The sequence below is a fragment of the Balaenoptera musculus genome, chromosome 1, assembly GCF_009873245.2.
Source record: "Balaenoptera musculus isolate JJ_BM4_2016_0621 chromosome 1, mBalMus1.pri.v3, whole genome shotgun sequence".
Classification (NCBI taxonomy): Eukaryota; Metazoa; Chordata; class Mammalia; order Artiodactyla; family Balaenopteridae; genus Balaenoptera; species Balaenoptera musculus.
This window is the reverse complement of record NC_045785.1, coordinates 65831085-65847993: the sequence shown is the minus strand read 5'-3', so window position 1 is coordinate 65847993 and position 16909 is coordinate 65831085. Positions and strand designations below refer to the sequence as shown.

The following is a 16909-nucleotide window of genomic DNA, read 5'->3' as shown; positions in this document are numbered from 1 at the left end:
TATTCAACATAGTTTTGGAAGTTTTAGCCACGGCAGTCAGAGAAGAAAAAGAAATGAAATGAATCCAAGTAGGAAAAGAAGAAGTGAAACTGTCACTGTTTACAGATGACATGATATTATACATAGAAAATCCTAAAGATGCCACCAGAAAACTACTAGAGCTAATCAATGAATTTGGTAAAGTAGCAGGATACAAAATTAATGCACAGAAATCTCTTGCATTCCTATACACTAACAACAAAAAATCAGAAAGAGAAATCAAGGAAACACTCCCATTTACCATTGCAACAAAAACATAAAATACCGAGGAATAAACTTACCTAAGGAGGCCAAAGACTTGTATATAGAAAACTATAAGACACTGATGAAAGAAATCAAAGACAATACAGACAGATGGAAAGATATACCATGTTCTTGGATTGGAAGAATCAACATTGTGAAAGTGACTATATTACCCAAAGCATCTACAGATTCAGTGCAATCCTTATCAAATTACCAATGGTATTTTTCACAGAACTAGAACAAAAAATTTGACAATTTGTATGGAAACACAAAAGACCTCGAAAAGCAACCTTGAGAAATAAAAATGGAACTGGAGGAATCAGGCTCCCTGACTTCAGATATACTACAAAGCTATAGTAATCAAGACAGTATGGTACTGGCACAAAACAGAAATATAGATCAATGGAACAGGACAGAAAGCCCAGAGATAAACCCACACACATATAGTCACCTTATCTTTGACAAAGGAGGCAAGAATATACAATGTAGGAAAGACAGCCTCTTCAATAAGTGGAGCTAGGAAAAGTGGACAGCTACATGTAAAAGAATGAAATTAGAACACTCCATAACACCATACACAAAAATAAACTCAAAATGGATTAAAGACCTAAATGTAAGGCCAGATACTATAAAACTCTGAGAGGAAAACATAGGCAGAACACTCTATGACATAAATCACAGCAAGATCTTTTTTGACCCACCTCCTGGAATAATGGAAATAAAATCAAAAGTAAACAAATGGGACCTAATTAAAGTTCAAGCTTTTGCACAGCAAAGGAAACCATAACAAGATAAAAAGACAACCATCAGAATGGGAGAAAATATTTGCAAATGAAGCAACTGACAAAGGATTAATCTCCAAAATACACAAGCAGCTCTGTAGCTCAATATCAAAAAAACAAACAACCTAATCCAAAAATGAGCAGAAGACTAAATAGACATTTCTCCAAAGAAGACATACAGATTGCCAAGAAACACATGAAAAGATGCTCAACATCACTAATCATTAGAGAAATGCAAACAACCACAATGAGGTATCTCCTCACACTGGTCACAATGGTCATCATCAAAAAATGTACCAACAATAAAGGCTGGAGAGGGTGTGGAGAAAAGGGTTTCCTCATACACTGTTGGTGGGAATGTAAATTGATACATCCACTATGGAGGACAATATGGAGGTTCCTTAGAAAACTAAAAATAGAATTACCATATGACCCAGCAATCTCACTACTGGTAATATACCCTGAGAAAACCATAATTCAAAAAGATACATGTACCACAATGTTCACTGCAGCACTGTTTACAATTGCCAGGACATGGAAGCAAGCTAAATGTCCATCAACACATGAATGGATAAAGAAGATGTGGCACATATATACAACGGAATATTACTCAGCCATAAAAAGGAGCGAAATTGAGTTATGTGTACTGAGGTGGATGGACCTAGAGTGTCATACAGAGTGAAGTAAGTTAGTAAGAAAAAAAGAAATATCGTATGCTAACACACATATATGGGATCTAAATAAACGGTACTGATGAAACTAGAGGCAGGGCAGGAATAAAGGTGCAGATGTAGAGAATGGACTTGAGGACAGAGAGGGGGAAGGGGAAGCTGGGACGAAGTGAGAGAGTAGCACTGACATATATTCATTACCAAATGTATAATGGATGGCTAGTGGGAAGCTGCTGCATAGCACAGGGAGATCAGCTTGATGCTTTGTGACCACCTCGAGGGGTGAGATAGGGAGGGTGGGAGGGAGGCGCAAGAGGGAGGGGATATGGGGAAATATGTATACTTGTAGCTGATACACTTTGTTGCACAACAGAAGCTAACACAACACTGGAAACCAATTATATTCCAATAAAGATATTAAAAAAAAAACTGACCCTATACTCTTCAAGATATCAGTATCACAAAAGGCAAAGAAAGGCTGAGAAACTTTTCACTTTAAAAAAGTGTAAAGAAACCATGACATTAAATACAATGCATGGTCCTTGACTGGATCATGCACCAGGAAAAAAAAAATACCATAAAAACAGTATTAGGACAACTGGAAAAATGTGAATATAGGCTATATATAATATACAGTTGATCCTTGAACAACACGGGTTTGAACTGTGAGGGTCCAGTTATGGGTGGATTTTTTTCAATAGTACAATAAATACCACAGTACTACATGATCTGCGGTTAGTTGAATCTGCAGATATGGAACTGCAGATACAGAGGAACTGCGGATGTGGAGGAACTGAATATTCAAAGGGCCAACAATAAGTTATATGCAGAATTTCCACTGCACGCAGGGTTGGTGTCCCTGACCCCCATGTTGTTCAAGGGTCAAATTAATAGTATTTTACCAATGTTAAATATCCTGAATTTTTAAATCATACTGTGGTTATGCAAGAGAACATCTTTGTTCTTAGGAGATATGCACTTTAGCATTTAGGTACTGCAACTTATTCTCAAATGGTTCAGTAAGGTAATAATAAGGACAATAATATGTGTGTGTGCTGTGTGTGGAAAGAGAGAGAATATGGGTATTCATTATACTATTCTCGCAACTTACCGTATGAAATTTTTTCAAAACAAAAAGTTTAAAAAAGCTGATGCTAGACATGTTTAAACAACATATACACATAAAAATTACCTTTAAAGGATCCACGAGTTCCAAGGTATGTTTTAGGTATATTAAATTTGTTATCTTTGATTCAGCTGCATTAACCTATTAAGATAAAAATCCAAATGTGGACACCATAAATATTTAACACATTAATGGGTTTTCCTCTTGAACATTCTACACTTACATTTCCCATACATTTTTATTTATCAACCTAGGCAGGATAACAGCCTAGACAATGGTTACAAATTACAGACCCATCATGATAAGCCTAATGCACTAGTCTCCTGTAAGTCTGACAGTGAGAAGAGTTCACCTCACTGTATCCAACTTTCATTTCTATATAAAACCCTTTGTGTCCAGCTTAACCTACAGTAGCAATAGGAGATACAATTTAATACTGACCAGCACTAAGAGACTAAGATTAATTTTAAACGGCAGAAAAGACACTGATAAATGGATGATACTTGAAAAACTGAATCCAAACCTCCCAGATAGTTATAGAACATGAATTTCCCTCATCGGTTCCTGTTTACGCAAGTAAAACAATTTTCATAATTCCAGCGGTCCAAACTATTTATAGTTTTTCAAAATAAAGCAACATCAACATTCTAAATTTTATAAATAAATTTTTAAAAAATCAAATCATACCATCTCCAAAGCCAAACAGTGGTACTAAACCTGGGGAAATGAGGAATATTTGTGAATGGACTAATTTACCAATACTGACAAGGAGTTTTAGGATATTACAATTACGATATAATGTGCTTGATATAGAGCTGTTTTGTTATTTTTATTGAAATAGTTGATTTACAATGTTGTATTAGTTTCAAGTGTACAGCAAAGTGGTTCAGTTTTACATATATATAAATATATCAAGAATATATAAAGATTAAATAATATGTAATACATATTCTTTTTTTACATTCTCTTCCATTATAGGTTATTACAAGATATTGAGTATACTTCCGTGTGCTATATAGTAGGCCCTTGCTGGTTTTCTATTTTATATATAGTAATGTGTATATTTTAATCCCAAACTCCTAATTTATCCCTCCCCCTCTCCCACTTAGTAACCACAAGTTTGTTTTCTACGTTTGTGAGTCCATTTCTGTTTTGTAAATAAGTTCGTTGTGTCATTCTTTGGATTCCACATAAGCGATATCATATGGTATTTTTCTTTCTCTGTCTCGCTTACTTCACTTATCTTGATAATCTCTAGGTCCATCCATGTTGTTGCAAATGGCGTAATTTCATTCTTTTTTATGGCTATTATTCCATTGTGTGTGTGTGTGTGTGTGTGTGTGTGTGTCTGTGTGTGTCTGTGTGGGTATACATGACATCTTCTTTATCCATTCATCTGTCAATGGACACTTAGGTTGCTTCCATGCCTTGGCTACTGTTTTTTTTTTTTCTTTAATAAATTTATTTATTTATTTTTGGCTGCACTGGGTCTTCGTTGCTGCACGTGGTCTCTCCCTAGCTGCAGCGAGTAGGGGTTACTCTTTGTTGCGGTGCGTGGGCTTCTCATTGTGGTGGCTTATCTTGTTGCGAAGCACGGGCTCTAGGTGTGTGGGCTTCAGTAGTTGTGGCTTGCAGGCTCTAGAGCGCAGGCTCAGTAGTTGTGGTGCACGGGCTTAGTTGCTCTGTGGCATGTGGGATCTTCCCGGACCAGGGCTCGAAACCATGTCCTCTGCACTGGCAGGCGGATTCTTAACCACTGCACCACCAGGGAAGTCCCTTGGTGCATGTATCTTTTTGAATTGTTTTTCTCCAGATATATGCCTAGTAGTAGGATTGCAGGATCATATGGTAGCTCTATTTTTAGTTTTTTAAGGAACCACCATACTGTTCTCCATAGTGGCTGTACCAATTTACATTCCCACCAACTGTGTAGGAGGGTTCCCTTTCCTCCACACCCTCTCCAGCATTTATTATTTGTAGACTTTTTAATCATGGCCATTCTGACTGGTGTGAGGTGATACCTCACTGAAGTTTTCATTTCCATTTCTCTAGTAATTAGCAATGTTCATGTGCTTTTTGGCCATCTGTATGTCTTCTTTGAGAAAATGCCTTTTTAGATCTTCTGCCCATTTTTTAAAAAAATATTTATTTAGCCTCTGTTGGGTGTTAGTTGCGGCATGCAGGATATTTCGTTGCAGCATGCAGGTTCTTCATCGCAGTGCGCAGGCTTCTCTCTAGTTGTGGCATGCAGGCTCCAGAGCATGTGGGCTCTGTAGTTGCGGCACACGGGCTCTCTAGTTGTGGCGTGCAAGCTTAGTTGCCCTGCAGCGTGTGGGATCTTAGTTCCCTGACCAGGGATCGAACCAGCATCCCCTGCATTGCAAGGTGAATTCTTAACCACTGGACCACCAGGGAAGTCTCATTCTGCCCATTTTTTGATTGGGCTGTTTGTTTTTTGATATTGAGCTGTATGAGCTGTTTGTATATTTTGGAGATTAATCCCTTGTCAGTCGCATCATTTGCAAATATTTTTCTCCCATTCTGTAAGTTGTCTTTTTTCTTTTTTTATGGTTCCCTTTACGCACAAAAACTTTTAAATTTAATTAGGTCCCATTTATTTATTTTTGGTTTTACTTCCATTACTCTAGGAGATGGATCCAAAAAGATACTGCTGTGATTTATGTCAAAGTGTGTTCTGCCTATGTTTTCCTCTAAGAGTTTTATAGTACCTGGTCTTACATTTAGGTCTTTAATCCATTTTGAGTTTATTTTCTGTATGGTGTTAGAGAATGTTCTAATTTCATTCTTTTACATGTAGGTGTCCAGTTTTCCCAGCACCACTTATTGAAGAGACTGTCTTTTGTGCATTACATATTCCTGCCTCCTCTGTCATAGATTAATTGACCATAAGTGTGTGGGTTTATCTCTGGGCTTTCTGTCCTGTTCCATTGATCTATATACCTCTGTTTTTGTACCAGTACCACACTGTTTTGATTACTGTAGCTTTGTAGTACAGTCCGAAGTCAGGGGACCTGATTCCTCCACCTCCACTTTTCTTTCTCAAGATTGCTTTGGCTATTCAGGGTCTTTTGTGTTTCCATACAAAAATTAAAAAATTTTGTTCTAGTTCTGTGAAAAATGCCATTGGTAATATGAGAGGGATTGCACTGAATCTGTAGATTGCCTTGGGTAGTATAGTCATTTTGACAATACTGATTTTTCCAATCCAAGAACATGGATATCTTTCCATCTGTTTGTGTCATCTTCAGTTTCTTTCATCAGTGTCTCATAGTTTTTGGAGTATAGGTCCGTTGCCTCCTTAGAAAGGTTTATTCCTGGTATTTTATCCTTTCTGATGTGATGGTAAATAGGACTGTTTCCTTAACTTCTCTTTCTGAACTTTCATTGTTAGTGTATAGAAATGCAACAGATTTCTGTGTACTACTTCTGTATCCTACAACTTTAACAAATTCATTGATGAGCTCTAGTATCTTCAGGATTTTCTATGTCTGCTATCATGTCATCTGCAAACAGTGACAGTTTTACTTCTTCTTTTCCAATTTGGATTCCTTTTTTTCTCTGATTGCCATGGATAGGACTTCCAAAATGATGTTGAATAGAAGTGGCGAGAGTTGACATCCTTGTCTTGTTCCTGATCTTAGAGGAAATGCTTTCAGCTTTTCACCAATGAGTATGATGTTAGCTGTGGATTTGTCATATATGGCCTTTATAATATGTTGAGGTAGGTTCTCTCTATGCCCACTTTCTGGAGAGTTTTTATCATAAATGGATGTTGAATTTTATCAAAAGCTTTTTCTGCATCTATTGAGATGATCACATGGTTTTTATTCTTCATTTTGTTAATGTGGTGTCTCATACTGATTGATTTGTGGATATTGAAAAATCCTTGCATCCCTGGGATAAATCCCACTTGAATATGGTGTATGATCCTTTTAATGTATTGTTGGATTTGGTTTGCTAGAAATTTGTTGAGGATTTTTGCATCTATGTTCATCAGTGATACTGGCCTGTAATTTTTTCTTTATGGTATCGTTGTCTGGTTTTGATATCAGGGTGATGGTGGCTTTATAGAATGAGTTTGGAAGTGTTCCTTCCTCTGAAATTTTTTGGAATAGTTTCAGAAGGACAGGTGTTAACTCTTCTCTAAATGTTTGACAGAATTCCCCTGTGAAGCCATCTGGTCCTGGACTTTTGTTTGAGGGGAGTTTTTTAACCTCAGATTCAATTTCAGTACTTGTAACTGGTTTGTTCATGTTTTCTACTTCTTGCTGGTACAGTCTTGGAAGATTGTATCTTTCTAAAAATGTGTCCATTTCTTCTAGGTTGTCCATTTTATTGGCATATAGTTGCTTGTAGTAATCTCTTATGGCCCTTTTTATTTCTGTGGTGTCAGTTGTAACTTCTTTTTCATTTCTAATTTTATTGATTTGAGCCCTCTCGCTTTTTTTCTTGATGAGTCTGGCTAAAGATTTATCAATTTTGTTTATCTTTTCAAAGAACCGGCTTTTAGTTTTGTTGATCTTTTCTGTTTTTTTAGTCTCTATTTCATTTATTTCTGCTCTGATTTTTATGATTTCTTTCCTTCCATTAACTTTGGGTTTTGTTTGTTCTTCTTTCTCTAGTTGCTTTAGGTGTAACATTAGGTTGTTTATTTGAGATTTTTCTTGTTTCCTGAGGTAAGCTTGTATTGCTATGAGCAATTTCTCTTTGAAGCCTCCTAACCTATATCCCCATTGCACAATACCTGGACTTTTCCAAGACTATATGGATCAATTTAGAAGAAATACTCAAATGAATGTTGTTAGCCCCAAAACAAGTTATCTCATGCTCTCTTATAATGAATCACTGAAACTAAATGGAAGATTAAAAATAAATAAAATTCACCAAACATAAGACAATTATCATCACTATTACCAAAGAAGAACATCTTCCAAAAATAGCCAAGATACTCTTGAAGAAGAACAGTATGGAAAGACTAATGAATATCAACTTATAATAGAGTAATTAAGAAACTGTGGTATCAGCACAAGGGCAGACAGAGAGACCAATGGTATAGAATAGAGTCTAGAAAGAAAATCATATATGGGCACTTGATTTATGACAAAGGTTGACTGTGGAGCAGTAGGCAAAGGAAAGTCTTCTCCATAAATGGTACCAATACGATCATGAATCTGTACAACAAAAAATTAAATATGGCCCCTTCTTCACACCACATACAAATATCAATTCCAGGTGGACTGTAGATCTAAACATAAAACAATAAAGCATCTGGAATATAACAAAGAAGAATACTCTCGTTACCTTGGATATTCTAACCAAACTTCTATAAGTTTCATAATTGATGATTTGGCACACATTAATCACAGGTTCAAACTAATGGCCAAGTTGTTTACATCTCCCCCATGGTCTGGTTTTTGTGGGCACACAAAAATCACATTACACATACTCCAACCACAAATCCCACCATATGTGTTTTGCTTCTTACCAAATAGGGGACGTTTTCACCTAACAAGTTCCTACTACTGCAGTAATTTAGGGTTTTGCAATATTTTTCCCCCAGTCCTCCACCTCCTGAGTAATCCTGGTACCTCCCCATGTGATTCTGCATGACGTACTTCTTTCTCTCAGGAATTGCAAGTAATAAGAATATCCTTTGGACTTCCCTGGTGGTGCAGTGGTTAAGAACCCGCCTGCCAACACAGAGGACATGGGTTCGAGCCCTGGTCCGGGAAAATTCCACATGCCGCGGAGCAACTAAGTCCATGTGCCACAACTACTGAGCCTGTGCTCCACAACAAGAGAAGCCACCGCAATGAGAAGCCCACGCACCACAACAAAGAGTAGCCCCCGCTCACCGCAACTAGAGAAAGCTCGCGCACAGCAACAAAGAGGCAATGCAGCCAAAAATAAATAAATAAATAAATTTAGATTTAAAAAAAAATATATATATAGCCTTTAAATGGCATTAGCTGGGCTTCCGTGGTGGCGCAGTGGTTGAGAATCTGCCTGCCAATGCAGGGGACACGGGTTCGAGCCCTGGTCTGGGAAGATCCCACATGCCGCGGAGCAACTAGGCCCGTGAGCCACAGCTACTGAGCCTGCGTGTCTGGAGCTTGTGCTCCGCAACAAGAGAGGCCACGATAGTGAGAGGCCCGTGCACCGCAATGAAGAGTGGCCTCCGCTTGCCGCGACTAGAGAAAGCCCTTGCACAGAAACAAAGACCCAACACAACCAAAAATAAATAAATAAATAAATAATAAAAATAAAGGAATTCCTTTAAAAAAAAAATGGCATTAGCCTCTCCATGTCATCACTCAGTGATCTCCATAAATTAAAATCCCATGGGTACAATCAAGACACTGGGGTAGGTAAAGACTTCTTAAGCAGGATACCACAAACTAACTATAAAGGAAAGAAATAAACTAGACTACATTTAAATTAAAGACTTCTAATAAGTCAGACAGAGACAAATACCACATGATCTCACTTGTACATGGATCTAAAAACAAACAAAAAACCAAACTCATAAATACAGGGAACAGATTGGTGGTTGCCAGAGTTAGGATGTGGGGGAGAGGCAAAATGGGAGAAGAAGGTCAAAAGGTACAAACTTCCAGCTATATAATAAATAAGTCGTGGGGATGTAATATATGGCATGGTGACTATAGTTAATGACACTGTATTGCATATTTGAAAGTTACTAAGAGTGTAGGTCTTAAAGTCCTCATCACGAGAAAAAAATTTAGAACTATGCATGGGGATGGATGTTAACTAGACTTACTGTGGTGACTGTTTCATAATATATACAAAATAATGAATCATAAAAAAAGAATTTCTATTCATCAAAAGACACCACTGATGCAGGATAGGTTGTCCAAAAACCAATTTTTAGAAACCAAATAATTTATTTGAAAAGTAATTCCAGGAAGTATAGGCAAGAGAGTGCGGAAGTAAGAAGGCAAGGGAAGAACATCAATATAGGATGTAATGATGATCCGGTTACCAGTGTATGGTACCGTGGCTCAATCCTGCTGGAGACCTCTCAGAGATGGTGTAAAGTAAGCTTCAGAAACTACTTCCAGAGGGAAGGAAAATGGGGCATTTATTCACCAACTTCAGTTCAGTATTCGTCAAGACCTATCAGTGGGTCAGCAACTCCCTGATTACTCTCTAGTCTCTCCTGTGGCCAGAGAAAGTCCTCAGGCAGAAAGTTTCTGCTTGCTTGCAGTGAGAAGCCTTCCATACACTAAAGTGAATACCAAGGAGATGCGGGTGGCACACCAACAATGTCTACTCCACAATACTGAGCAAAAAAAGCCAATTACAAAGTGGGAGAAGATATTCGCAACACAGAAGCAATGAAGGGCTTATATAAACAGCTCTACAAATCAAAAAAGATGATAACTCAATAGAAAAATGGGCAAGACCTTCACAAAAGAAGATAGTCAAATGGTCAATATACATATGAAAGGGTGTTCAACCACATTAACAGGAAAATGCAAATTAAAACCACAATGAAATACTACTATCTACCAACCACTATGGCTAGATTTTTAAACTGACAATATCAGGTTTTGGATAAGAGCAATGGGACTTCTCATACCCTCCTGATGGGACTGTAAATTAGTACAATCATTTTGAAAAACATTTTGGCAAACATCATGTTTGCCAAAAGTTCAACTAAAGTTGAAGATACACCTCAAGACTCAGAAGTTCCATTCCTATGTACCCAATAAAAATATGTTCAAAATTTTATTAAGAAGCAGGTATAAAATGATTAAGCAGTATTATTTCTAATTGCCAAAACCTGCCAACAACTCAGAAGTCCAACAACAGTGAACTGAATAATGGCATACTCATACAGTGGAATACTATATAGCAATGGAAATAAATAAGCTATAGCTACATGCAACATGACTAAATCTTACAAACACAATGTTGGATAGAAGAAGCCAGATATAAAAAATACACACTGAATGATTCCTTATATTTAAAGTTTTTAAAAGAACAGGTAAAACTAAGTTATAAAGGAAAACAAAAAAGTAATTTATAATAAAAAGTGGTTTCTTTTTGGAGGGAGGTAGAGAATAATGAACAGGAAGGAACAGAAGGGGAGTTCTGAAGTACTGGCAATATCTGTTCCTTAACTGAGTGGTCATCACATGGGTGTTCACTGTTGTAATGCCTGAATACATTTCTGGCTGTAACAATTGGGTATAACAATTGGATTCTACTGGCATCTAGTGGGTAGAAGCTATGAATACTGCTAAACATTTTAGAACGCACAGAACAGTAAAAGAATTATCCATCCCAACATGTCAATAGTGCCAAGTTTGAGAAATCCTGCTGTGGAGGAGTTGTCTTACTATATTTACACAGGTACTCTCTTAACCTCTTATATCACTAGTGATTTCCTGTTTCTTCTTTCTCTGTCTCTCCTTCCAATCTCTTCCTACCTTAATGGCTTTGAAAAAGTAAACTGCAATGAATCTTACAGCTGCAAGGTACTAAGTGTTGCCCATACCACATGAGCAGAGAGGCAGACCCTTCCCTAGGTGAGTACTCCAGATGAGTATCCAGCCCTGAATGACACCTTAACTGCAGTTTGTAAGACCCTAAGCAGAGAACCAAGCTAAGATATGCATAGACTCCTAACTGACAGAAACTGTGAGATAATAAATATGTGTAGTTTTAAGCTGCTATAGTTGAGGTCATTTGTTATGCAGCAATAGAACACCAATACAGTCTCTTTACAGCTTGCTTCTTAAAGCCAAGAAGAGAAAGAGTTTCTTTGTGGAGAACTGGGAGACAATTCTCTACTGGCCTTTTGCATTTTTGCACATCTTATGAGCAAAGGCACTGACTGCCTTTGTTCTGGACAGACTTTTCCAGGATGTTTATATAGTGAATAGCCTTGAAAGATATAGTGTCTCCTTCTAGAGCAAAGGGCAGGTTTGCTTACAGTCTCAGAAGATAAAGATGGTGCCTCCCTGCATAATAGCAGGCAAATATGCTTACTGCCCATTATAAAAGATTCAGGTTCCCTAAGATCAGCAATTCTCTCTTGTAAAACTCTGTATGTGCAGGTATCACCTAGCCCTCTTCACATCGCCCTGTGGGAAATGGAGCTTAGGGAATCAGGGCAAGAAAATGTTGATACTCTGGATACTGCTATTGTGAGTATAAAGTCCTTTCTCTCTGATCTAGGAGTCTGTGTCTTCTGTCAGCATTTATGAAACTGTGGCAGGCTAACTTGTTAGCTTGCAAGTAGGGTAGAATATCAGATCCCTTACAGTTCCTGATAATACTATGCTGTAACTGCTTTTTTTAACCAAAACCTCAAAATGAATTATAAATTCCTTTGGATTAGAGATTTACTTCTTACTGTATCCCTAGCACTCATTACAATGCTTGGTAAAATAACTTGTTGAATTAATTAAAGAAGGAGCCATGTACTACATACTCTATATGGCAGTCTGAAATCAGTGGAAAAATATTAAAAGTTATTCAAAACAAAGCAAAGAAACTTGGGTAAAAACTTGAAAAAAATTCTTTGATATCAAAGTTTTCAAATGTTGCAGGAAGTATTTTGGATGTTTATAATGGAAAACACAAACACTCTTAATGCAATACATTAAATTGTAAGGTTATAAATACTGCATAAAAAGAAAAGACATTTGGATTAATTAAAATAATAAATTTAAGTTTTATTCTCAATGAATACTTATGATCAGAAAATATGCATTTTCTAAAATCAATATTCTTAAAGAGAAAATATGAGAATTCATCTTAGGCAAACAATTCCATACTGGAAATTTTCAGAGAACATTTAGTTCATTCAGAAGTTTAAGCCAATCATAAAATTCAGCCAAAAGAACATTTAGTTCATCCACAAGCTTAAGCAAATAATGCAATTTAACCAGCACAAGTCTGAACTAATTTAGTAAATATCATGTTTAATTAAGATATATATACATGCTTATATTAAACGAAGGAAAAGCCTCATTTAAAATATATCTCCAGATGGTTAAGGAAACAGCAACTGAGAAACAGTATAAGGAATACTGAAATTCATGAATTATGTATAAAGTCAATATATTGCTTAAGTTTCCTTAAAAGTTAGTATATCTCATCTGAAAAGTATTTTTTTTACTTTATTTTTTTCCTTTTTTTCCTTTTTTTAAAATGTTTTATTGGAGTATAGTTGATTTACAATGTTGTGTTAGTTTCAGGTGTGGAAAGTATTTTTTAAAAAGCCTCCACAAACGACAGGTGTGCTGGTTAAGGAAAAAATGTACAACTATGACTGATTCCCCCAAAACTAAAAAGGGTGGGAAGTAACACTGGCCCATAAAAACCTTATGGAGCTAGTTACAGATTGCCTCTTCTAGACTGGAAAAAAGATTCCAGATTCTCAGTTTACAGAATTACCTTACACTTAGCCCACTGGGCTTTTCTAAAATCTGACAGTCAAACTGATTACAGAAGCTGGTTATTTAATCACAGATATTTCCCAGAGAGTTAGTTGGCTAAATTGATATTCCTTTCTTAATATAACCAGAAACAGTCTAATGCAAAAACATGTACAGCTGACCCTTGAACAACACAGGTTTGAACTGCATGGGTCCACTTAAATGCAGATTTTTTTCAATAAATACACATATGTACTGGAGATGTATTTTCTCTTCCTTATGATTTTCTTAATAACGTTTTCTTTTCTCTAGCTTACTTTATTGTACGAATACAGTATAAAAACATATAACATACAAAATATGTATTAATCAGCTGTTTATGTTATCAGTAAGGACTCCAGTCAACAGTAGGCTATCAATAGTTAAGTTTGGGGGAGGCCAAAAATTATATGAGGATTTTCAATTTGCAGGGGGTCAGCACCCCTAAACCTCATGTTGTTCAAGAGTCAATGGTATATTACTAATTCTTATAGCCAGCGAAACTAAACCATGAATATGTATGACTGTGTAATACTACACATTACACAAGGTGACAACAAAGAGACTGCTCTCGGGTATAATCTGATCATTAATTCTTTCCTATAATAAAATGTTACCTGAATCTAATGATGAGGAAACATCAGACAAACCCAAATTGAGAGAAAATACATACCCGTAATTTTCAAGTGTCAAGGTCATGATTGAAGACTAAATAGACACAAAAACTAAAGGCAATGCTTGATTCTTAACTGAATCCTTTTTCTACGAGGACATTATTGGCGAGACTTCCCTGGTGGTCTAGTGGTAAAGAATCCGCCTTACAATGCAGGGGACGCAGGTTCAATCCCTGGTCAGGGAACTAAGATCCCACATGCCGTGGGGCAACTAAGCCCGTGCGCGCCTCAACTAGAGAGCCTGCATGCTGCAAACTACAGAGCCCACACGCTCTGGAACCTGCGTGCCATAACTACAGAGCCCACGTGCCCTGGAGCCTGCACGCCAAAACTAGAGAGAAGCCTGCGTGCCGCAACAAAAGATCCCGCATGCCTCAACGAAGATCCCTCATGCCACAACTAAGACCCGATGCAGCCAAAAATAAATAAAATAAATACATCTTAAAAAAAAATAATAAAGGATATTATTGACAAAATTGGAAAAACCTGAATGGGGTGTGAGGATTTAATGTTATTAAATGGTATTATCATCGTTAATTTCCTTATTTTGAAGGTGTACTGTGGTTGAATAGGAGAATATCCTTGTTGTAAGAAATAGTAACGTATTTGAGAGTGACAGAGCATCATGTCAGCAACTAACTCTTAAAGTTTTCAGGAAAATAAGTTCTTTGTAATGTACTTGCAAATTTTCTGAAGATTTGAGATTTTATTTAATTTTTATTTTCACTTCCTAAAGATGCTGAAACCAAAAGGTCTTACATGCTTCCAGAGAATGGAGGGGGAACATATGTCAGTCATATCCAAAATTCAGGAGTCTCAATGGTTTCAACTTCTCAGTAGGAACATTACAAGCTACAAGACAGTGGGGAAATGCCTCCTAAATTCTGAAGGAAAATTACTTCCTGACGAATTCTATTTTCAGCAAAACTATCAATCAATCATGAGGAAATGATAAAACATTTCAGACATATAAAGTCTCACTCTTTCTCAAAAAGTTACTAAAAAATGTGCTCCATGAAAAGAAGAGAGTAAGTCAAAACAGAGGAAGACTTGGGATATAAATAACAAGAGATCCAGGACTTCCCTGATGGCCCAGTGGTTAAGAATCTGCCCTCCAATGCAGGGGACGTGAGTTGGATCCCTGGTCGGGGAACTAAGATCCCACATGCTGAGAGGCAACTAAACCCACGCGCTGCAACTACTGACCATGTGGGCCACAACTAGAGAGAAGCCCATGTGCTGCAACAAGGAGCCTGCGCGCCACAGCGGAGGATCCTGCGTGCCACAACTAAGACCCAATGCAGCCAAAAATAAAATAAATAAACAAATATTAAAAAAAAAAGAGAGATCCAACACAGGAAAGACAAACAGTGATGTTGAAGAGAAATCTGGGGTCATAGCTGTATACTAGCGAAAGAGATGTAACCAATCCAGATTGGAAAAAGTTTGGAACCCGTGGGAGAGACATCTTCCAGAGGTTGAAACTGACTGAGTACCTGAAGTGAATGAATGAATACTGAGAGGATATTTAGAATACACTAAAAGGATATTTAGATAATTGGTGAAAACATCTATGCTTGAATTAGTGAAAGTACAAGGTAAACCACACAAAGAAAAAGTTATTAATTCTAGGGGAAAAATGTAAAAAGTTGTGCATGCTCAGTTCTGTGTAGCATGGATAGTCATAATCATTTTGATCTAACTAAAATTATGTTATAACCTTACTGGGTGAGGGGAAGTAGGGAAGTGTCCATGTTTATAGAAGGAAAAGGAAAGAAAGCTAAATAGTCTTCCTTCTGGAAGGGAATTAACATGTAATATCAAAGGATATATCAAGAAAATGAAAAGACAACCCAATAAATGGTAGAAAATATTTGTAAATCATATATACAATAAGGGACTTATATCCAGAATATATAAAGAACTCTTACAACTCAATAATAAAAATACAATCCAATCAAAAATTAGCAAAGGATATGAGTAAACATTTCTCCAAGGAAGATATACAAATGGCCAATAAGCACAAGAAAAGGTGCTCAACATCATTAGTCATATCAGCGAAATGCAAATAAAAACCACAAGAGACTACTTCATACCCACTAGGATGACTAGAATCAAAAAGTCAGATAATAACAAATGTTGGCAAGGATGTGGAGAAATTGGGACCCTCATAGACTGCTGGTGGAAATGTAGAACGATAGTCACTTTGGAAAACAGTCTGGCAGTTCCTCAAACAATTAAACGTAGAGTTACCATATGACCCAGCAATTCCACTCTAGGTATAGATCCAAGATAAACAAAAACTTACATCCACACAAAAACTTGTATATAAATATTCATAGCAGCATTATTAATAATCAAAAGTGCAAACAACTCAAATGTTCATCAACTGATGAACAGATAAACAAAATGTGCTATATCTATACAATGGAATATTATTTATCAATAAAAAGAATCAAATATTGAGGTATGCTACAATATGAATTAACCTGAAACATTATGCTAAGTGAAAAAAGCCAAACGTAAGAGACTACATATTGTGTGATTCTATTTATATGAAATGTCAAGAATAGGCAAATCTAAAGGAACAGATAGATTAGAAATGCCAAGAACTGGGGGGAAGAGGATTGGGAGGAATGGAAAGTGATTGCTAACGGGTACAGCGTTGCTTTTTGGGGTGATGAATACGTTCTAAAATTGACTGTAGTGTTTGTTGTACAACTATGAATATACAAAACATGGTTAAATTGTATACTTCAAATGGGTGAAGTGTATGCTTTGTGAATTCTACCTTGATAAAGCTGTTATGTTTTAAAAAATAAACTGTGATATATGTAGAAATAAAATATATGACAATAGCTCAGTGGGAGGAATGGGGGGAATGGCAGCATACTACCATAAG

The 16909-nt window shown here is 36.7% G+C and overlaps 1 protein-coding gene across 1 annotated transcript in view; it reads right to left on the bottom strand.

Moving 5' to 3' along the window:
* The window catches only part of MSH4 (mutS homolog 4), a 92213-nt gene that overhangs the window by 43896 nt on the left and 31408 nt on the right, over positions 1-16909 (bottom strand). Inside the window, exon 9 of the mRNA XM_036867644.1 lies at positions 2928-3002. Coding sequence (XP_036723539.1) covers positions 2928-3002 — 75 coding nt within the window. The remainder of the gene's footprint in view (positions 1-2927; positions 3003-16909) is intronic.